We start from the raw sequence: 25048 nt of genomic DNA, 5'->3' as shown, positions 1-25048 counted from the left end.
GAAACTCTGTGACGGGCACCTTAGTTAACTTTACTGAAACTCTGTGACGGGTAGCTTAGCTAATAGCTCTGCATCAGTTGTCATCTTGAGACATACACCAGTGTAACACTACAATCTATTTAAAGCGAGCATAAACTCGTCTCAAAGCTACCAGATTTGTAAACGTAAATGTACATCTTCGCTTAGGGTGTTACATGGTTTCTCAATTCAAGTACTGATTAAGCAGGGTAGATATAAATAAATGTCAACCGCTCATTGTGTCACATGAATAGTCTATAGTCAGCATATGACTGCAATAAATGTAATGTACACGTTATCATCGCACTCTTCCCAGTGTTGTAAATTATCATAACTTGAGGGTATCATTGCTTTACATGTGATTCATGTCACAACTACCACGGCTGTGCTCACTCAGTGGGAGGCACATATTAATAGAATTAGCTTCGAAGGTATATCAGTTGATCATTTTTAACAATTCTGGACAAGTATGTTAATGAAAGGTTTGCCAGACATGGAAAGCACAGGTAGAAAGCAAACGAAAATAGAGACTTCATTATTGCAAGTATGTATCGTGCTGGTGACGGTGTTGTCGCGCGCCAATAGCGACACGTGCACCAAGACGTCAGCCTGTTCATGTATCTATAGCGATGGAAGCACAGTTGATCTGAGCCCGTTAGACAGCAGTGGAGGGACGCCAAGGTGAGTAAATCTGAACACCGATATAGAGTTTGACAAAGCTTCAAGCAAAATAGTATTGATTCCATCTCCCCATGTGTCTCTTTATCTGCTTCTTTCTCCTGCTCCAACTTCTCTCAGTTTCCTCTTATTTACGACTTAAGACTGACTCTATGCATTTTAAGATAGAAGCTGTTACAATGGTTGCCATCGAACCAGACATACAGGTATATCAATTCTTCTTAAGTCGAAATCAGACATTCTTTGTGAATGAGAACTGATTTTAGTTCAACTTGAATCTGACAAAGTAGATATCTCAAAATTACCTGTAAGACTGAAAATCAGACATCGAGATAGACATATGCTGGGTGTTAAGTAAATTAACGTTATACCACCAGTACAAAAATACCACTTTCGGGACTGTGAAAATTAATCAATGGTTGTGATATCCTATGTAAAAATATGTCCATAGGATTAACATGGTTACATTCAGCTGGCAAGAAATGTAAATTGTCATGGGATGGAGTTATCTGGTCTCTAAAGCTAACTGTAACATTGTCAGGGATTGATTTATCTGGTATTTAAAGCTAACTGTAACGTTGTCAAGGATCGATTTATAGGGTCTCTAAAGCTAACTGTGACATTGTCAGGGGTGTATTTATCTGGTCTCTAACGCTAACTGTGACATTGTCAGGGGTGATTTTGTCTGGTCTTTAAAGCTAACTATAACATTGTTACAGGACGGATCTATATGGTCTCTAAAACTAACTGTAACATTGTCACGCGATGGATTTATCTGGTCTCTAAAGCTAACTGTAACATTGTCACGCGATGGATGTATCTGGTCTCTAAAGCTAACTGTGACATTGTCAGGGATGGATTTATATGTTGTCTAAAGCTAACTGTGACATTGCCAAGGATGGGTTTATATGGTCTCTAAAGTTAGCTGTAACATTGGCATATGATGGATTGATCTGGTCTCGAAAGCTAACTGTAACCATTTGTAAATATCGCCGGAACTAAGTGTAAAAATGAGTCAATATTAAGTATTCAATACAGCTGGGATGGATATATAAATGCCACCAAATGGTTCAAACTTCATGAGAGTTATTCAGCTAAAACACATACATACACACACGTGTATACTGTATTCTCTCTCTCTCTCTCTCTCTCTCTCTCTCTCGTATGTATGTGGCCGCGCCCATATTTATCAGAACGATTGTTTTGTTTCTTTCTTTCTTCTTTTTGCGGATCATGCGACTATACTGTTCCAGTAAATGTTAAAACCAAGAGACCGCCTTTTTGGGGGATATTCTTTCTAGATAAACATCTGAAGCCACGCGATCATTGCTACTTTAAAGGTAAATCAGTGTACAATGCTCTAGATTGTGTAATTTATTTCTTAGGTTTCTTGACGTACCGGATGAACATGGAAATGATATGTTCTCCTGGAATCCTTGCACCCCATTTTCTGAAGGGAGCTGCAATAACATGGCGGTAAGGTTGTTATGGTTACATGTGATAAGTGTCAGTGTTAACACATTCCTAATTTTTGTTAAAACCCGATTCAAATTTTAATTGAGTATTTTACGATTTTGAATCAATCTGTAATGTGATAAATTAATACAGTCAATTCTCTATAAAAAAAAAGAACATTGAATGACAACAGTATATGTTATATTTTGCAATAGTTTAGTGCAGAAAGGTTTTTGGTAGGGTAAGTAAATAAACTAAATGGGACATACATATATTGTTGGCTTCAAGAATTATTCGACGAAGCAAGTGCTTCGTCAGTTTCAAATGTGTCTGTGAAAACAATTAATCCTGTAGAACGTAATTAGCTAATTACAATAATTACAATAATTAATTACAATAAGTGACGCTTGTTAGGATGATTACATTCAACAGAACGTCGTACATTATCTTTATAAATTGTGTTACAACTCTATGTTTAAAAAAAAGTAACACGTGTAGAAAATTTCAGCAGTTTATTTGCAAAAAATACAAAGTGAAAATACAAAAGAAACTTGTGGTATTGGAAATTAAATTCCAAATAATGGAATTACTCTATCACAAGTTAAAAGTATAAAATGTCCGACTGAATTAAAATAGTCTTGAGGGTGCCGATATGTCAATGGTCTTGACAATGCCGATGTACCGATAGTCTTGGAGGTGCTGATGTGTCATAGTTTTGAAGTACCATAATGATATAATTCAGAATGTATTTGAATTAGTCCTTAATAATCCGCGTGTAGTGTTTTATTATACAAAGTCAATCAACACTTTGTAATTCCATTGAATAATTTAAAAAATATTTCCACTCAAATTATATCTGAATACGATAAAATATGATACAAGAATGAATATCTTTTTACCTAACTTTGATTTGTATATAAACTGTCAGCTGAACAAGGGGAATGCCCTTGAATTTCCTTGATGATGGTCATGTACAGCGGACATTTCCATCAAATTGATGATTTGCTCGTTTTTAAAGTTGTAAACATAGTTAGGCCTCAATCTCAGATTGAGTAAACATCCCAAAAAAGATAGCATATGTCAAGTATGAACAACCCGGAACATGACAAAAGCCAGGTACGCAATATAAATTAAATATGTATAACAAATGATTATAAGAAAGTCGTTGGGGAGGCATAAATTATTATTTTAACCAACAACCTTCTTGACGGTGAAAAGTCTGTATTGTAGTAATCTGACAAGAAGGTGATGTTTGCAAGGTAAAACTGATCCTCATATTCACGAAATACTTACATAAATATCCATCATTAATTGCCCCAAAATTGTTTTCAAAGATAGTTGTTTGCTTAAGTTTTGCAGCAAGCATGGTGTGCAATAGTTGATTCTTATAAAACAACGTAAAGTAATCACATTTCATGTTTTAAAAGATGTTATTAATGTTGACCGAATGAGACTAAATTACTAATCTGCGAATGTTCAGTTTGAACTGAATGCAAAAAGGTACTGAAAGACATGTATGTATGTATGTATGTATGTATGTATGTATGTATGTATGTATGTATGTATGTATGTATGTATGTATGTATGTGTAAGTAGTAAATAGGAATGTATGTATAAGGGCAAATCAGCACAGACGTACGGTGCCGAGTATAAAGGATGTCAGTAAAAGTGATATAGTTTTAAAATATCGGTAAAATCTGTAAAAACAGAAATTTGTTAGAGAAAATAAAACATGTATTCCTAAAACACAAAATAATAAATGGAAAAATATAAAATTCCTTAATAGCGGTATATGAACTAGTGCTCATGCCCCCTTAAACCTTGTCTTGGATTTGATAGAACAAAGCCCACCTCCAAAATATGGCAAATAACTGACAGTAAGACTATATATATGTGGATGGTTTGATCAGAGTAATAACAACAATATGACAAAAGAACTGCAAGATCAGTATCTTGGTTATTCTTCCTTAATTATTACAGCAGATAAATGACAATAAACCAAAAATACAGAACAAAAACTAACGACAAAAAATAGATAAAACCTTCAGTGTGTTGATGTGCAGTTTGACACTAATCAAATCAATCAATCAATCAATCAATCAATCCACGTTACACGAATGTCCTGCGGCAAATACTATAACATAATTTTGAGACTCTGTGGTCTTCAACTAAGTACAAAAAAAGCAAATTCAACATGTTTTGTCAAATTTTAAAAAAATGAATTCCCTCGAATCCAAAGTGAAGAACAAGTAACTCACTGCATTGTCAATTAAATCCCAAATAGTCCTAAAAGTTCTATCACAAGTCCGAACGTAGAGAGTATTCCTAATGAATTCATGTGGTGTTCCGAATAAAATTTTATATTAAATCTGCTGATGTACCAATATATTTGAATGCATATAGTCTTGATGTATTACAATGGTTTAATTCAAAATGTCATTTGAATGAATTCACAATAATCCCAACAATAATGATTAATCCAAACGTCAGAAATCTCTTTGTAATCCCAATGAATAATTAAAATAAATAAATTATCTTAAATTAATACTGAACATAATCAAATCTGATTCAACAAAAAGAGATGTTGAGATAGGGATGTATAATGATGATGCAATCAACCTTATATTCATCCCCACTTGACCTATGTCGCAAAAACATTTCTGAAGAAGAAAAAACATCCATCGTGATGATAGAAGATTACTCCAAACTGTAAACAAGGTCAGGTCTGTTTATTTAAATTGTACTGAATTAACCTGACAAATATCAGGTAGAGCGTGAATTTCCAAGGGGAAAACCAATGTCCTAACTCAAATCCAAGTAAACGTGTTTACATATATTATCTCAAAGTTTAGTTTACAATCATGGACAAAAGTTAGTCATGTACTATATTGCCTAAAATATATATTACAATTAATAATCAAGGACAAATGTTAAACACACAAAATAGATAAACATAACAACATAAAGACTGGCATGGTGAGTTTTTAGTGGACTGACGACCGATTAATGATCATTAATGGATGGATTGAAGGATTATCCAACAACAAGATGACAGTGTGATTTTGTAGATTGATTATTGGTGATTGATGAATGGATGGAAATATTTCCCAGCTTCAAGCGATGGAATTTATTAACGCTTAAGGAACCCACAGTAAGCATTCTGGAATGTTTTTGAGTTAATTTATCCATGTTGGTGCAAAGCTAACAAGGTGTCGTCAAGTCCAGTGGTTCGAAGTCCTTCATTCACACTCATTGGTTCTAGGTCTGTATAATGTCAAGATAAGCTAGAGCGTGCTGCCGTGGTGTTGATCTATGCAAAACACTTTACTCACGTTGCTTTGACACCTCAAGATGTTTTAACATATTGATATACCATTAAATTTGAGTCGGTATTACATTTAATGTGCTGATGTGCTTTTAAGTAGCAATCAACCAGTTGATATCAAGTAATGCATAAACCCAATATAATGTACCAAAAATGGAAAGATGGTTAGCTCAGTCGTTCAGACAGCACCATCAGAGATGTCTCTTATAATTAACACTAGCCTGTACAGGAACTGTGAAACCTGGTAAAATGACCATTATAAGGTCTCAAAATAAACAATAACCTGTATATAACTATGAAATCTGGTAAAAGTACTATCAGAAATGAATCTTACAAATAACTAACCTGCATTGTAACACAGAAACCTGGTCAAAGTACCATCGGAAGGCTATCGTATAAATAAATATACCCTATATATATATATATATATATATATATATATATATATATATATATATATATATATATATATATATATATATATATATATATATATATACCCAAACGCCTTGGAACAGATACTTACAATCAACAGGATAGACTTTCCCACATGATCTTTGCCCTTGGCACCAATCTGTGATCAAATAACATTGCTTCCTTTCTTGTTTGCCTGCATAATTGGTTATTTGATTTATGCGTGTTTATTGCACAGGTTTGTCAGAAAAGGCCATTCATTCCGAGACCCGAATACTATTCAGTGGGCGACCAGAACAGTGCTGTCTTCGCAAGTGATAACACGGGGAAGCTAACTCTAAGCTATACAGCTGTACAAGAGGGAGTAAGCAGGTAATATTTCCCTTTTCAGTTTTAAGCTCACATTAATTATTTGCGAATGTAACTGATGTGGCAAATGGACGGGTCGTGTACGTGTATGCTAGCTTAGCAGCATTAGTAAATTTTCTTTTTACATTCTCCTCTGTGAAGCGAATCTGAGAATTGTTTAAAATAGCAATGCCCTGAACTGTAATACACAACAATTGCGATACCATGATTTGCGATGAAAAGTTACCCCCTCCCGCCCATTAGCTTGACCGCCGTGTGTAATAAATGGAAGGTAGGTCGGTGACCATGCTTTTACGTTGGACTGTGCAGAAATACGTCGTTGTCTCGTCACTCGTCAATCTATTTAACAAATATGTTTTGTACACAGAAATATAAGCATGCCTGAAATGATTGACTTATATTAGTTTCATAATTATTATCAGAAACGTGAATGATGTAAATATGTTGTGAGAAAAATAATTTTGCTTATTTTGATTATCTTTTTGGAGGACGGAGGAGATGATAAACCATAATTCAGTGTGATGTTCATCCAAACACATGTTTTCTTATGTAAATACTTCGCGTAAATTTGTTATCTCCTAATGTTCTCATATAAGTTGTAAATTAGATCTTTCCGTCAATAGAACAAGACTTCTAAAATCCCACATTCATGTATCTGAGCAAACATGTACTGTTTTCCAAATCTGAAGAGTAGCTATCAGCATAAGGTGTCTCGAGTTATCTGCTACTCGATGTTCATATATACATCAGCTGTCATGGTGATTATTGGTGTAAAATGGTTAAGACGTTCTTCTCTTTTATTCTTTCACGTATACAACTATTTCTTACATACGACAAATTACTGAAACAAGTAAACTTTATTAGATCACTCGACACATCGTGAAAACAATTTGATTTTTTAAATTTCATTTTTATTTTAATGAACTTGCAAATGTAGTTATTTTGAAACTGTAACAAATTCGCAATTCAGTTTCAGATGTTGGAAACTCTCTGTAACTGTCTATTTAAGCGACCAGCTGATATGAATATTATATATATATATATATATATATATATATATATATATATATATATATATATATATATATATATATGCCTTATTAGGTACGAGATGGACCCGGCCGATTTAAGGATTCCTTTCTTGACTCTATTGTCTTCAGATGTTCCTTTGTGATTGTATCTATTTTGGAATGTTGTCTTCAGATAGCTGCTCGGTTGCTACTGCATTTATTGGAGACTATTATTTTTGGATAGCTGTATCTTTGTCATTGTAATTACGTACGAATGTTGTCTTCAAACAGATGTTCCTTTGTCACTGTAATTACGTACGAATGTTGTCTTCAGACAGATGTTTCTTTGACATCATATCTATTTAAGATGTGATATCAGATAGCTGTTTCTCTATCAGTATATCTACGTAAAATTGTTTTCTTCAGATAGCTGTTTCTCTATCAGTATATCTACGTAAAATTGTTTTCTTCAGATAGCTGTTCCTTTGTCATTATATTGTACTTACTACTTCCGGTATGAGGTACGAACAGTATCGTGTTGCTTTTTTTCAGCCCTAAGTGCTTAGTGCAGTCAAATTCTCAGACACGTGCATAGTTTGCTGGTTAATATATCTTCATCTGGAATACTGTTAAACTAGTGACATGAACCATTTTTAAGATAACTACCCAGACATATTATTAACCAGAGGGAAATGAACGATTACGTAGCTCACCTCTACTTCCACTAGTCTGCTAAAGCCATTGTGAGAATTATCATGTACAAAGTACATTCAGACTAAAGCGATTGTTGCCCCTGTTCTAACACAAGACTAAAGCAACCATAGCTCCTATTCTAGCTCAAGACTAAATCGATCGTGGCCCCTATTCTAACTAAAGACTAAAGTGGTCTTGGGCCCTATTCTAACTAAAGTCTAAAACGATCGTGGCCCCTGTTGTAACCAAAGACTAATTGCAGTCTAGTACATTTTGAATTTGAGCTTTTAATCAGTTTAAAATTTGAACTTTGAACTGTTAATTGGACCAATCAAACCTACCTACCTACCTACTTGCCTACCTACCTACCTGCCAACCTACCAGCCTACCTACTTACCTACATTGACGGGGCATAAAATATAAAAATGATGACTAATAACATTCTCTTATACCACCAAAGTAGACGTAAAACGCTGATACGATAAACATTAACGCTGTTTGTGTGTTCTCTTTTAAAATCACTGTTCGAAAACGTTCTTGCATTTTCTTAAATGTGCTTGAAAAGTTATTAAGTAGGTTATCTACCCCTAGAAAAGTTATTATCTAGGTTATCTACCCCTAGAAAAGTTATTATCTAGGTTATCTACGCCATGAAGTCAGATTTTACTTGTCAATTAGGATGCACATATTCATCTAGCTTAAGTTGTGCCAGAGACAGAAATCAAATCAATGAAATCTTAAATATGAGGAACAGTGATCTACTTTTGCAGCAGTATTGATCAAGATACATCATCTCAATAAATTTCTTCGCAATTTAGGTGGATAAAAAGCCTAATAACCCAAACAAGCGTTGTAATACAATGAAGGAAAGGCATGCAGATGGTGCAAATATTACAAATCTAAATGGTGTCATAATGGTGCAAATGACAAAATCAGACAAATATAATCAGAAAATATCAACTTGTAAATGTGGAGGGAACAAAATTAAAAGATTATTAAATCATCAAAGGCACCCTTAAAACATAAATAATTTTAGATTGAATAGTGAAAAATATCTTTGATTCAGAAATAACAAAATTTGAAGGAAGATAATTAAATCTTCCTCTAATCCGTCTCCCGACAGGAAGAACAATAAACGGAATGCATATATATATATATATATATATATATATATATATATATATATATATATATATATATATATATATATATATATATATATATATATATACACCCTGCAGGAAATCATGTATGTAATCAGGATACCTTTCTTTTGATTAAGTTTTACACTTCGTATTTAAAACGATAAGAAGAAACATTTAAGGTCCTTGTAAAATTAACGATTTATCATTAAGATTTTTATCAGAACCGTTAACATAATTAAGAAAACCAAAAAAGAAGACATACATCAAACTGTATTTGTTATTCTGAGTAATTATAAACAATACATGATACACATTTCGATTTTATCCGCACAAATTACCTAATGCTTCAATTACAAAGATATGGCCCATCAGGAAATAATCACTGATACACACTAGGTTTATTTTGGTACAAATTACCTAATGCTTCAAATATATAGATAAAAACCATCAGGTTATTTTCCATAATACACCCTGGGGTTTTGTTCACATAAACACCTAACACTTTTAATATTGGCCATCAGTAAATAAGCCATGATTCACGTTGGATTTTGTCCGCATGAAGTACGCAATGATTTAGATAATGGGCATTAAAAGGCGGTTGATACAAAGCTTTACCAGAATGGATGGCAAACAGAAGCCTATTTTAACATTCAGTATAAAGACAACAGATATTTTAATGGAATAATCGATAAACGACACAACAATATAACCTTGCCTAATGTAATCAGTGTTAATAAATGTCCAATAAAAAGACGGGAGAGAAATAAAAGTCAAATTTAATATGATATATATTTTAACTACCGTAGTAGCAGGTACAGCAGTGTTGTGGGGCCCTGCAGTGTTGGGGATCCGACCGAAACAGGAAAAAAAAAATAAAAAGTAAAGTGACAGTAAGGGGGGGGGGGGCGGCGGTAGAAACGTTTGCTATGGGACCCGTGGTGAGGTCGTTACGCCACTGGTAGTAAACCATTGCGAATAACGGAAGTATAAATTAATAGCCACTTAGATATGATAATCGTATTTGATTGAAACAATTATCCTTATTTATTAATAAAGGATTTATGAAAATTACTATAATATCATGCAAAGTAAGAAAAAGGCACGAAATTAAAAACTTTTGTAATACGATTCTGTATTATTTTATTCTAAATTATAATTACTAGAAGAAATATATGCAGTAAAATAATGCAGTAAAATATGCAGTAAAATAAAATTTAAAAAAAAAACGAATACCGATGATGCCTGAAAAAGGTTATATTGTTACATTTTTAAATTACCTTCACCAGCTAAACTATACTTTTTTATTGTGACTTCGAAAGTATTCTAGAACCAATCAATAATCGACTGTAAACAAAACCAAAATACATTATGGATAACAAAAGCAGCACATTGCTGACCATCATAATACTTCATGGAGAGTAACAAAAGCAAACAAGGACCATCAGAATATATCGTGGACAATAAAAACGGAAAAATATGAACCATCACGAATTTTTTTATCTGCATCAGATCAATTTACAAGAACTATAAACAACAATTTAAAGAAACTAATTTACCACTTAAAAAATATTATTCGAACTTAACTGGATTGGAAATAGCGAAGCGAATTTTTAGTATGTTAATGATGTCATGAAATATCTGGAACAAAATTTTCTTTTCGACTAAAATTTGCACTCTTTAACAAACGATACTATAATGTTACGTGTCATTCTTGAAACCTTTAGAATATGTGTGTATGAATAATTTCACCTCGACTGGCTAATGATGCAAGTTTCAAAATAAGTAATGCAGATTTAGAATTGCTGAGTTTATTGCATATTCCTGATGTCCGAATCCGGAATTAAATTGAAAATCTGCGTGACATTTGAGGCAAGAACTAGAGGCGAGATAAGTATTATGTTTGAATCCGGAATTAGAGGAGGAATCTTCATGGCGTTTGAATCTGAAATTAGAGGGGAATTCATATGATGTTTGAATCGATAATTAGAGGGGGGGATCCGCATGATATCAGACAGACATGCAAAAGTAAATAATGAGTACTGTAGCAATAGCAATATTAGACTAATAGTTTTGATAATTCAAGGTCAAGGTCATTCAATATCTATCCAAACAACGAAATATGATATAGCTGGTCCATGTGCCAACTAATTTCTTTCCATCATTTTGAATGGATAAACAAGCAACCAGTCAAGCCATTCGAAGACGATTTCATATCTTGCAGTTAAAACGAAAGTTATATTGATATTTTAAAAGGTGATTTAGAAGTAACAATAACAAAAACTAACTCCAAACGAGTATTACAGAAGAAAGTGATATACTATTCATAAAATAGCTTATATTAAGTAGCTATATTATTGTGAAAAATCATTGTGTATTATTTTAATTTGTAGATGTATGATGAGATAGGAATAAATAATAAAAAAAAAAACGATTCTTAATGTTCTACACTTCAAGTGATGACTAACGCCTTGCTTCGTAGACTCCATGCACTGGTGTTACAGAGATGACCACAATGTGACCAAGAATACAATATAATCAGTGTTAATATTTGAAGTTAGTATTTACACATCACAAAGAATTAAATGTAACATTTTCTTTAGAAACTCAATAACAGTCTAGGGCATATATTGAAATTCAACTCATGATTAAACGTGAAATGACAAATCAAAAATAAAATCTAATCCAAACTACAAAATGATGAGATCGTGATTTTTTTTTGAACTTAGATATTATCTTCACTTCCTGAAAACTGGCGAACTTAACGGCATATATGCATCAGTTGAATTGCATTGTTTTTTATGACAATAAGCAGTTTAAGGGTTTGAAAAATTAACGTTGTTCACGGACGCTTGCGTAGCTCCTTGATATATATATGACAACAAACGAAATTATCTCCCTTACCTTAGTTCACGTGAGACACTGTTGGTTGAGCGAGTATAGGGATGAATATGCGAAGTTTGCGGCGAAAGAAGTCTTGGCAAGTCTGATTAAAAAGCGAGATCTTTGACATAAAGATTTGACTGATGCCGATAAAACTGCATGCTTCGGTAGCTTTTTGAATAGTAAATCCACACACACATGAGTTATATATAATAAGCAAGCAGACGTAGCATTGCATTTTATGTTGGGTAGAGTTATTATTCCTAATCACATTTTATGTTGGGTAGAGTTATTGTTCCTAATCACATTTTATGTTGGGTAGAGTTATTGTTCCTAATCACATTTTATGTTGGGTAGAGTTATTGTTCCAAATCACATTTTATGCAGGATAGAGTTATTATTCCTAATCACATTTTATGTTGGGTAGAGTTATTGTTCCTAATCACATTTTATGTTGGGTAGAGTTATTATTCCTAATCACATTTTATGTTGGGTAGAGTTATTATTACTAATCACATTTTATGTTGGGTAGAGTTATTGTTCCAAATCACATTTTATGTTGGGTAGAATTATTGTTCCAAATCACATTTTATGCTGGGTAGAGTTATTATTCCTAATCACATTTTATGCTGGGTAGAGTTATTATTCCTAATCACATTTTATGCTGAGTAGAGTTATTCTTCCTAATCACATTTTATGCTGGGTAGAGTTATTATTCCTAATCACATTTTATGTTGGGTAGAGTTATTATTCCTAATCACATTTTATGCTGAGTAGAGTTATTATTCCTAATCACATTTTATGTTGGGTAGAGTTATTGTTCCTAATCGCATTTTATGTTGGGTAGAGTTATTGTTCCTAATCACATTTTATGTTGGGTAGAGTTATTGTTCCAAATCACATTTTATGCTGGGTAGAGTTATTATTACTAATCACATTTTATGTTGGGTAGAGTTATTGTTCCAAATCACATTTTATGCTGGGTAGAGTTATTCTTCCTAATCACATTTTATGCTGGGTAGAGTTATTGTTCCTAATCACATTTTATGCTGGGTAGAGTTATTATTCCTAATCACATTTTATGCTGGGTAGAGTTATTATTCCTAATCACATTTTATGTTGGGTAGAGTTATTATTACTAATCACATTTTATGTTGGGTAGAGTTATTGTTCCTAATCACATTTTATGTTGGGTAGAGTTATTGTTCCAAATCACATTTTATGCTGGGTAGAGTTATTATTCCTAATCACATTTTATGTTGGGTAGAGTTATTGTTCCAAATCACATTTTATGCTGGGTAGAGTTATTGTTCCAAATCACATTTTTCACTTATAGACATTGGAACGTTTCAATTTCACTGATCAATGAAAGGGTCAACATCACGTGACCATCAGATCTACTTATTAAAAATAGATGCTGATTTGAATTAGATTGAAGTTTATATCAAGCAGACTCAAGCTGCACTAAAGACTAATACAGTCAACCAAATTCAGGAACCATTATGTCCAATTTTAATCAGCATGACTCTGGCAACCGCAGTGTCCACTACAATATGTATGAATAGGAATATCCTTCCAATTACCTGAAAAATAATTCTCCAAATTAAATTTTCATGACTGCAGACCATGACATCCTTTTTGATATTGAACATTGTACTTTTATATAATAAAAAAAACTAGAAGGGTGTTGAACACGATTTTAATCAATCTCGCTTAAGGTATGCTTCTTGAACTCATTTGAACGTCTGGTGAAAAAATGAAGCAATGATGTTTCACTGGTAAGAGTGCCAACCTAACCCTATGAAGACTACGGGTTTGAAACTTGCTGGTGTGTTTCGGCAAAGCGGTATTCTTCACTTGAATGTGCACCATATATCCTTCCAGGTGCTTATGAACTTTTAAACACAAAGGACAGAAACAAAAGGTCAAAGAGACTACGTCTAAATCAAACCGGTCAATGCAAAGCTTGTAAAGTGAGGTAAGATATAAAAGTGGGCATACGGGGGCATTTGGGGCGGTGTTCCTTGTAAAATGAAAAGAAACTCTCACATGATATATGAAGATTCTAATTACTTTTTTTTCTAAGTTATTACTACATAAAAAGCTATTTTGTTGACTATAAATATGTTGTCTACATAATACAGCAATTGTGTGGACTAGAAATATGTTGCCTACATAACGCAGTTATTCTGTGGACTAGTAATGTGTTGCCTACATAACACAGCTATCCTGTAAACTAGAAATACGTTGCCTAAATAACACGGCTATTCTGTGGACGAGAAATATGTTGCCTACATAACATGGCTATTATGTGGACTAGAAATATGTTGCCTACATAACGCAGTTATTCTGTGGACTAGTAATGTGTTGCCTACATAACACTGCTATCCTGTAAACTAGAAATATGTTGCCTAAATAACACGGCTATTCTGTGGACTAGAAATATGTTGCCTACATAACATGGCTATTATGTGGACTAGAAATGTGTTGCCTACATAACAGAGCTATTCTGTGGACTTTAAATATGCTGCCTACATAACACAATAGAAGGTAGATAAAGGTAAGGAATCCGCGTAATCGTGACATGTAAATTAAGTGTGAAAATGATGCAGTGATGATTTGTATCAATCAGAGACTATTTTCTACTGCAGGACGTCGATCATCACCCTGACATGCGAGCAGCAGACAGAAGGGATCTTACATGTAGCGGGAGAAAAACAATCGACTAAATACGTAAGTAGAAAGCCTTTTATCCTTCGCTCCTATCATAATTCCTTTTCACGTCCTTCCCGTTTTCATTCACTCATTCATTGATTCGCACATTCATCAATCCATCCATCTATTCATTTGTTAGACAAATAATATATAATGTTAAAAGTATCAGGTGATTACACATTTGGTTAGTGTTATATTTGCACGTCCTAACTAAACCATGGCCAATTAGTGTTATATGTGCATGTCCTAACTAAACCATGGCCAGTTAGTGTTATATGTGCACGCCCTAACTAAACCATGGCCAGAAGGTGTTTATTTGCATGCCCTAACTAAACCATGGCCAATTAGTGTTATATTTGCACGCCCTAACTAAACCATGGCCAATTAGTGTTATATTGCACGCCCTAACTAAACCATGGCCAATTAGTGTTATATTTGCACGCCCTAACTAAACCATGGCAAATTAGTGTTATATGTGCATGCCATAACTAAACCATGGCCAATTAGTGTTATATGTGCATGCCCTAACTAAACCATGGCCAGTTTGAATTTGCAGCACATTATAGTTTACTTTTATCCGTTAAATCTTGGTAATTACTAACTACGGTGCAGTCTTAGGGCAAGTGCGTCTTTTAACGCAAAAGAAACCCCACATTTCAGTTTTTCAAATACTGTCTTAGGCAAAGGTGTATGTAACGCGAGAAACCCACATTTCAGTCTTAGAAATACAGTCTTAGGGCAAGGGCGTATGTAACGCCAACAAAAACCCACATTTCAGTTTTTGAAATGCAGTCTTAGGGCTAGAGCGCCTGTAACGCCAAAAAATCCCACATTCAGTACTTGGAATGCAAGTTTGAAGAATTTCGACCAAATATGGAAATTTCGAAAGTTAAAACCTTTCGAGATTTTAAATGAAATTCAAAAAGTTTAACTCTAATACTTTGATATCTTTTTTCTAAGATCCTAAATTCAATATAATTTAAGTCTAGACTTTTGTCTAATTTTCGAAATCGAAGAAAAAGTTATAGATTTAATATTGTTTGACCATCTTAAGCATTTTTTTCAGATTTGGTAATATTAAAAGTTTTTTTACAATTCAAAATGAGCAGTAAATTTGCCTTTTTCTTATATCGCCCCAAGCAGACCGATCGTTTGCTCTGCCCTCCTGTCTATCAAATATCATGCTTCTGTAAATTCCAGGGGATTCCAAACCAATATTATCGGTGGCTATGTTTGGATACTTACTGCAAAAAGCTTGTAACAGTATTTATTTAGTACGTTTTGTCACTCTATAACATTATTTATGTAGTACCTTTTGTCAGTATATAACATTATTTGTGAAGTACGCTTTGTCACTATATAACATTATTTGTGTAGGATCTTTAGTCACTATATAACATTATTTATATAGTACGTTTTGTCATTATATAACATTATTTGTGTAGGATGTTTAGTCATTATATAACATTATTTGTGTAGGATGTTTAGTCAGTATATAATATTATTTATGTAGTACGTTTTTTCATTGTATAACATTATTTATGTAGTACGTTTTGTCACTCTATAATATTATTAATGTAGTACGTTTTGTCATTATATAACATTATTTATGTAGGATGTTCAGTCACAATGTAACATTATTTATGTATGATGTTCTGTCACTATATAACATTAACTAATTCATACATTTATAATTCTCGCATTTCTCATGATATAATTTCCTGAAATTTGAAATATATTTGTTTAGTTATAGAAATAATAATTAACTACTCGGAGGTTATAGTGTAAAATATGCATAGAGAAAAGGGTTTTTCTAACCCCACGTGACAGATTCAGTTATGTCATAGTTTGGATAATTCAAAACATCTCGGGTCTTCTCCTTAGTCTCCTCGTCAGTGGAAAAGCCCGTGATATTGTAATTCGTTTTGTGGGCGTTAAAAGTCTCAGCCCAAAATTCCGAACGAGAACCGATTCATCCACCACGGAAATTACTTGACAGGTTGGGAAATAAATAAGAAGTTCATTTTTCTACGGCAGTGTGAAATATATCTTATCTAAAACTTTCTGTTGGTTGAAAATCAGGTTATTCGAGTTTGGATCATTAGCTACAACAATGATTAGGCCAATGCTGACATTCTATTGTGTGTGTGTGTGTGTGTGTGTGTGTGTGTTTGTGTGTATGTGTGTGCTTGTCTGTTTGTATGTGTGTGCGTGTAGGTGTATGTATTTGTGTGCGCGTGTTTGTATGTGTGTGTGTGTGTGTGTGTATAAAGGGGCACAGTAATTAAGAAAGTTAAATATTTATTAAGCATTATGCATACATGTACACAGTGGGGGATTAAGGAGGGATGTGGGCTTGTGGGTGGATGGGTGCAGTCGAGCCACTATTAAGAAGCTCGTAACTATGTACGTTCATGTTAAGAAATAAAGTGCAAAAGTACTCGACCCTACTCCACCACAAATGAAAATAATGTTTCGTTTTAACCAAAATAAAACATGTTGCTTAAAAGGTATGTCTTTTTTGTATGAGATAGATTTTCCACGTATTACTTTGCTTTTTGATTAATGCAAAAGATAATGTAACTGGACTGAGTCCGATTCACAAGATCGAATATGGCTTAAGTTCTTTTTCTTTCACTTTTTTCAACATAGTCGTAAATGTTTGTGCTTATAAAACATAAATCAGATCTTTATATCTGTATCTTGATTTTGTAATGTTAACACAATATGCAGGTAAAAAGTCCCGTTTATATAGTGACTATTTCGCAATATTATCTGGGAATACAGTATGTGTAGCATTATCACATACTTAAAAAGGACTTTATTATATTAGGCCTACTGATTAAAAAAGAGCTTCACTGTCATTAGGCATACTGATGAAAAAAGAGCTTTACTGTATTAGGCCTACTGATTAAAAAAGAGCTTTACTGTATAAGGCCTACTAGCTCTTGAGCATACATATAAATGTAGTTACAAGTTCCATGATGGTAGTACAAACGTACAATACCGTAAATATTCCCTTATAAACCGGATCCAACTGCAAACTGTTCAGGCCCAGATCCACAGTCGCATAATGCGCAAGCATATCTGGATCTTTGCAGCTAGTTAGGAGTAGTCAGTATAACCAACAACGTAAGCCCTGATCTGCCAGAACAAAGAGCGACTGTAGATCAAAGTCTCTGTTGTTTACAGTTGGACATGACGCATAGGCGAGCATACGCGGTACATATTAGGATGAAAATGGAAATACATTATCATATATGGAATATAAGCAAACGTATCTTAAATTTTATGACTGTTATTAGTATTGGCTGCAAATTAAGTGTATAAATAAAGCACAGTTTGTTATATGAAAAAGACTCAACTGCATACGGGATTTGGTAGATGAATATGCATACAATTGGCGATTATAAGTGCTGAAATATATTATTATTTCTGAATACGAATGCTTTTTAGATATAAATGTCCAAACACGAATGCCTTTTACATATAAATGTCCAAATACGAATGCCTTTTACATATAAATGTCCAATTACGAATGCCTTTTACATATAAATGTCTCATTACAAATGTCGTTTAGATATAAATGTCCGAACACGAATGCCAATTACATATAAATGTCCGATTACAAATGCCTTTTACATATAAATGTCCAATTACAAATGCCTTTTACATATAAATGTCCGATTACAAATGCCTTTTACACATAAATGTTCGATTACGAATGCCTTTTACATATAAATGTCCAATTACGAATGCCTTTTACATATAAATTTCCGATTACGAATGCCTTTTACATATAAATGTCCGATTACGAATGCCTTTTACATATAAATGTCCAATTACGAATGCCTTTTACATATAAATGTCTCATTACAAATGTCGTTTAGATATAAATGTCCGAACACGAATGCCAATTACATATAAATGTCCGATTACGAATGTCTTTTACATATAAATGTCCAATTACGAATGCCTTTTACATATAAATGTCCGATTACGAATGCCTTTTACATATAAATGTCCAAATACGAATGCCTTTTACATATAAATGTCCAAATACGAATGCCTTTTACATGTAAATGTCCGATTACGAATGCCTTTTACATATAAATGTCCAATTACGAATGCCTTTTACATATAAATGTCCGATTACAAATGTCGTTTAGAAATAAATGTCCGAACACGAATGCCAATTACACATAAATGTCCGATTACAAATGCCTTTTGCATATAAATGTCCAATTACAAATGCCTTTTACATATAAATGTCTGATTACGAATGCCTTTTACATATAAATGTCCGATTACGAATGCCTTTTACATATAAATGTCCGATTACAAATGCATTTTACATATAAATGTCCAATTACGAATGCCTTTAACATATAAATGTCCGATTACGAATGCCTTTTACATATAAATGTCCAAATACGAATACCTTTTACATATAAATGTCCGATTACGAATACCTTTTACATATAAATGTCCGATTACGAATGTCTTTTACATATAAATGTCCGATTACAAATGCCTTTTACATATAAATGTCCGATTACGAATGTCTTTTACATATAAATGTCCGATTACAAATGTCGTTTAGATATACATATCTGATTACAAATGCCTTTTAACTATAAATGTTTGAGTATAAATTCTTTTTAGATATAAATGCCAGAACATTTAAGGACTTATGCTTTCCAACATTTTTAAAGTGTTTTACATTTAATTACAGCTTTCTCGCATGGCGTTCAACATTAAGAGGGTTGTGTTAGGATTGGTCGCCCTGGTGTCAGGATAATGTGATTGGGTGGAACATTATGCTACATGTCTGTGGCATGATGCCCCAGTGATAGACATCACTATAAACTGCCATGCCACAATGCCGATATCGTAGCCATGTGACTGAAAAGTGTTAAAGCTATTTTAGAAATTCGAATCACAAACACACGTACGTACGCACACGGACACATGCACATATATACACTTAACCTTACAAGAGCGTATGAATTATCTATTCGGCATGTCTAAAGGGAAGTAAACATCAAGTGAAATTGATCTACCAAAATATTGTAAAGTTTACATTTTCTTTTTACGATTTTACCAACTACAAGTTCATATCGATATTACGAAAGTGTTGAGGGTGGGATGTAAGTGCATTTTATAAAAGTACTGCTATCCCGGTGGGTCTGGAAACAAAAACTTGCAATTTCTTTGTACAATTTAGCTGTATGTGAATTAATTAATCTTGACTTCTAGTTCTGTTCAAAATTTCCAGTAACTCTTAGTTTTAGGACACAAATTAATATACTGTTGTCTGCTACAACTTGATTCACCCGTACGTGATAATACTTCAGTGATGATAATAATAAGTCTCAAACAAGGGAAGCCGGGATGGTGTAAATTTATTGATGGTATGTCTCTATGCTTTATAATATCGATAGTCATAATAAAGTTGCATCACAGAAACCCTAACTCTTAAAGCGGTATATATCCTATTCGATACATTTGGGTCAACAATTACGTGTCTTGCAAGATTTCCACATGCAAAATCAGTTTCTGTACACCGTTCAACACCAAGCACACGTTTTCAAAATCGCATGTGCACTCTTTCGTTACAGTTTGCTTTCACAAAGCCAAAACCCTCTTCATCAATAATTCAACATTGGCAAAACGAATTTGTTGAAAAGTTGAAGTATGTGGCATACGGGCATATATTTAATTTCCTTTTTTGTTAGTTTCTTTCTTCATTCTATGATTTGGATAATTGCATTTTGGACTTGACCTTATCCAAAATCAATTTCGTTCTCTACCTTAACTGAACCATTGGTTTTGGTTTTGTAAACATGTTTATCGCAAACTGAGTCCAAAACATTGGAAATTCCCCCTGAAATAGCGGGTCTGCCTGTGTTTACTGCATTTTATATTATAATTTTAGTAACAGACCGTCTAACTATAACTAAGATTTTATCTTGTAAACATATGGAATCTTCCATTATGAAATTTTCCATTAGGTAATATATATTTTAGAAAACATTTATAGTGACCTGAGAACTATATAACCGTAAGATCCGAGCAGCATCAGTTCCATTATATTTGTGTCCAGTATTTTATTTAGGCTGGAATTTATTTTTCAAATCATTTAATTCATGCGTTTCTTCTCTGGTAATAAAAAGTGTTCAAAAATAACATTCTTGGAAATAAAGACTGAAAATTATATTGCAGTTCAAATAAGGATATATTCTTGGATGCGACACAGGCTACATCAGGCACATCAACACTTTCAGCGTTGGATTTATTTTAGAATACCATTAAAGCTTATTCGGAACTTTAAACATTAAGACTTGTGTTGGAAATTATATGATTATTTGAAATTTATTGCGCAATGACGTAAGTTCTTGTGACATTTGTTTACACTTCGTATTCTAGAAAAAATAATTATATGTTGAATGATACAAAATTTGATTTCGATCTTTTCTATTGCTTATGTTAAGACTACAGAGTTGTAATAATATTAACGAACTTCAACCCATTCCTGTGAAACACACTGATCTCCCTAATCTTAACGATCCCTCAGCCCCCACTTCTGTGAAACATTCTGATTTCCTGATCTAAAAACGAACCTCATCCTTAAATCATGTGAAACGTACTAATCTACTGATCTAATAACGAACTTCAGCCCCAAATCTTGTGAAACATTCTGATCTAATAACGAACCCTCACCCCCACTCCTGCGAAACATACTCATCTCCTAATCCAATAACGAATCTTAACCCCCTTCCACTCCGCGAAACGTACTCATCTAATTATCTAAAAAGGAACTTCAGTCCCTTCCCCCTCCAATCATGTGGCATTTAAATATCTGTACACATTGTCTCTGACTGCTTTCCTTTATTTGGAGGGGATTATCTTCCTAACGATTCTCACAGTTGTTTTTGATTACTTTCTTCATTTGAATTTAAATGTCAGGATTTTAGAAATTCTGTAAAACCGTCTTGCGCAGTGTTTTGGGAGTTAATATATTTTGGAAAAGCATCTGACTCTTAAGCTACACAGTTTGTATTCATAAATATAAATATGGATATATATGTAATGCAGACTCTCTCTCTCTCTCTCTCTCATAAACACACACACACACACACACACACACACACACTAACAGATATGAAGAGTATTAATGTGCCCTAACAAGTATCAAGGAAACTCGAATGTGACATTGTAGATACTACAAAAAAATATAAGACTCGATATTAGATGCATGCTTATCTGCAGTATTCTCAAAGCTGTTAAAGTGTAAACGGATGGTTCACTTTGTGTCAAAGTCATGAGTTTTATTATATAATTTTGCTTTATATTTTTCTCATTTTTGCAGCATTAAATATTACTTTTGCAATTTTTAAAATTTTGAGTCTGAGACGAACAGCGTGACTTATTAATTAAATATTTTGAAATTAACAGGAAAATATTAAATAGATTTAAAAAATCTTATCATTTCCATGAAAACAGCTCTTTTTCAAATCCTAATATTTGGTATATATTTCCTAATCCATGGAATAAACGATATCCAAACATTCAATAACTAGACAATCATAAAGGAAGTGTTCAAATTCTTGATTTCGGAAAGTACGTGTATCATCACTTAATTTTGTTTTCAAATTTATTTTTGGCGACAATAATTTTCTGCATGAATGTAAAGCAAACGGCAATTATTTTCTGTTTGTGGTGCAATTTTCTTTTTTAAATTAGAGTTTTTCTCAAAGTTTGATCACTAATATGGCATCTTAATTGTCTGGACCATGTCCTAATTGCCTAGACCGTATCTCATTTTCCAGAAGGTTTATTTAATTAAACAATTTACCAAATCTTTATATGCAGATTTTAAATATTTTTAAAGTACATTGTTCTAAATTTAATTCATTAAAGTGGTTTCTTTATCAATTTAAACATTTTTTTTATTTTTATTTTCCAGTAAGCATATATTTTTGAAATAATTGAGAAATATTCAGTGAAATTATTTGTTTTGGCATTTTTAGGAAGTGCTTAAAAATTTACTAATGATATTATATTATCAAAAAGATGTTTGACACAGGTAATTCCATTTGACCGCCATTTTTGATATGAATGAAAGCTATTAATAGGAACAAAAATTAGAATATCCCGTGACATGTGTTCTTCCATTGACAAGAACTCCTTTATCAGTGTTGTTAAAGCATAGATAACCCCTTGCCAAAATGTATTATTAATACATTTAATTTTGTCTACCCTAATTTTAATATAATGATCCCTTCAACGTTTCCTAAAATTTGTTTTGCAACCATATTATGTAAATGTACTTTTTCATTAATATCCTTTCAGGTGTCCGTTACATTGTATTTTGTTGGTACTCATGGGTCTTATATAAGCACAGAAGCCAACATTGCACTTTGAAGTATAAATATAGTATTTACCGAGGCCTTTAAGTTGCCTCTAATCTTCTAGTTGTGTTCCCTTTGTAGCACGATGTACAGCGAACTCTGCCAAAGGGCGAGAAACTAATTACTACTAATGGAATATGCACATTAACTTCTGAGCTCTTGTTGTATCATGCAGAGCCGGATTCGGGGGTGGGGTGGTTCATTACCCATGATTCTTTGGTACTATCTGTTAAAATTACTCATGATTCTTTGGTATTATCCGTCACAATTAGCCATGATTCTTTTTTACTATCTGCACAATTACACAAGATTCTTTGGTACTATGTGTTACAATTACCCATGATTCTTTGGTACTATCTGTTATAATTACCCATGATTCTTAGGTACTATCTCTTTCATTTACCCATGGTTTTTTGGTGCTGTCTGTCACAATTACCCATGATTTTGTGGTGCTATCTGTTACAATTACCCGTGATTCTTTGGTGCTATCTGCTACAATTATCCATGACTCTTTGGTTCTGTCTGTTACAATTAACCATGATTCTTTGGTGCTATCTGCTACAATTACCCATGACTCTTTGGTGCTTTCTGTTACAATTACCCATGACTCTTTGGTACTGTCTTTCATAATTACCCATGATTATTTGGTACTATCCGTCGCGATTACCCATGATTCTTCGATACTATCTGTCACAATTAGCCATGATTCTTTGGTACTATCTATACAATTACCCATGGTTCTTTGGTACTATCTGTTAAAGTTACCCATGATTGTTTCGTACTAACTGTTATAATTAGCCATGATTCTGAGATGCTCTTTGTTACAATTACCCACGGCTCTTTGGTGCTCTCAGTTACAATTACCCATGACTCTTTGGTGTTATCTGTTTCAATTACCCATGAATCTTTGGTACTATCCGTCACAATTAGCCATGATTCTTTGGTACTATCTGCACAATTACACAAGATTCTTCGGTATTATATGTTACAATTACCCATGATTCTTTGGTACTTTCTGTTATAATTACCCATGATTCTTTGGTACTATCTGTTACATTTACCCATGAATTTTTGGTGTTGTCTGTCACAATTACCCATGATTCTGTGGTGCTATCTGTTATAATTACCCGTGATTCTTTGGCGTTATATGTTACAATTACCTATGATTATTCGATAATATCTGTCACAATTAGCCATGATTTTTTTGGTACTATCAGTCACGATTACCCATGATTCTTCGATGCTATCTGTCACAATTAGCCATGATTCTTTGGTACTATCTGTTACAATTACCTGTGATTCTTTGGTACTATCTGTTAAAATTACTCATAGCTCTTTGGTGCTCTCTGTTACAATTACCCATGATTCTTTGGTACTATCTTTCACAATTACCCATGATTCTTTGGTACTATCTTTCACAATTACCCATGATTCTTTGGTACTATCCGTCACGATTACTCATGATTCTTCGATGCTATCTGTCACAATTAGCCATGATTCTTTGGTACTATCTATTACAATTGCCTGTGATTCTTTGGTACTATCTGTTAAAATTACTCATGGCTCTTTGGTGCTCTCTGTTACAATTACCCATGACTCTTTGGTACTGTTACAATTACCCATGACTCTTTGGTACTATCTGTCACAGTTAGCCATGATTCTTTGCTACTATCTGTTACAATTACCCATGATTCTTTGCTACTATCTGTTACAATTACCCATGATTCTTTGGTGCTATTTGTTACAATTACCCATGATTCTTTGATACTATCTGTTACAATTATCCAAGTGTTTTGGTACTATCTGTTACAATTACCAATGACTCTTCGGTACTGTATGTTACAATTACACATGACTCTTGGTACTATCTTTTAAAATTACTAATGGCAATTTGGTACTATCTTTTAAAATTACTCATAATTCTTTGGTAAT

The 25048-nt window shown here is 33.3% G+C and overlaps 1 protein-coding gene and 1 pseudogene across 1 annotated transcript in view; one reads left to right on the top strand and one right to left on the bottom strand.

Annotated features, from left to right (window-relative positions):
• Positions 1 to 296: 296 nt before the first annotated feature.
• The window catches only part of LOC149776623 (uncharacterized), a 33459-nt gene continuing 8707 nt past the window's right edge, over positions 297 to 25048 (top strand). The window contains exons 1-4 of the mRNA XM_089942475.1: positions 297 to 699; positions 2082 to 2172; positions 6129 to 6262; positions 14639 to 14720. Of these exons, the coding sequence (XP_089798601.1) occupies positions 488 to 699; positions 2082 to 2172; positions 6129 to 6262; positions 14639 to 14720 (519 nt within the window). The 5' untranslated portion in view covers positions 297 to 487. The remainder of the gene's footprint in view (positions 700 to 2081; positions 2173 to 6128; positions 6263 to 14638; positions 14721 to 25048) is intronic.
• LOC149776624 (uncharacterized) lies at positions 23177 to 24871 on the bottom strand (annotated as a pseudogene).

The sequence above is a fragment of the Sinohyriopsis cumingii genome, chromosome 18 (assembly GCF_028554795.1).
Source record: "Sinohyriopsis cumingii isolate HCF-2022 chromosome 18, ASM2855479v2, whole genome shotgun sequence".
Classification (NCBI taxonomy): Eukaryota; Metazoa; Mollusca; class Bivalvia; order Unionida; family Unionidae; genus Sinohyriopsis; species Sinohyriopsis cumingii.
This window is presented reverse-complemented; position numbering and strand designations above follow the sequence as displayed.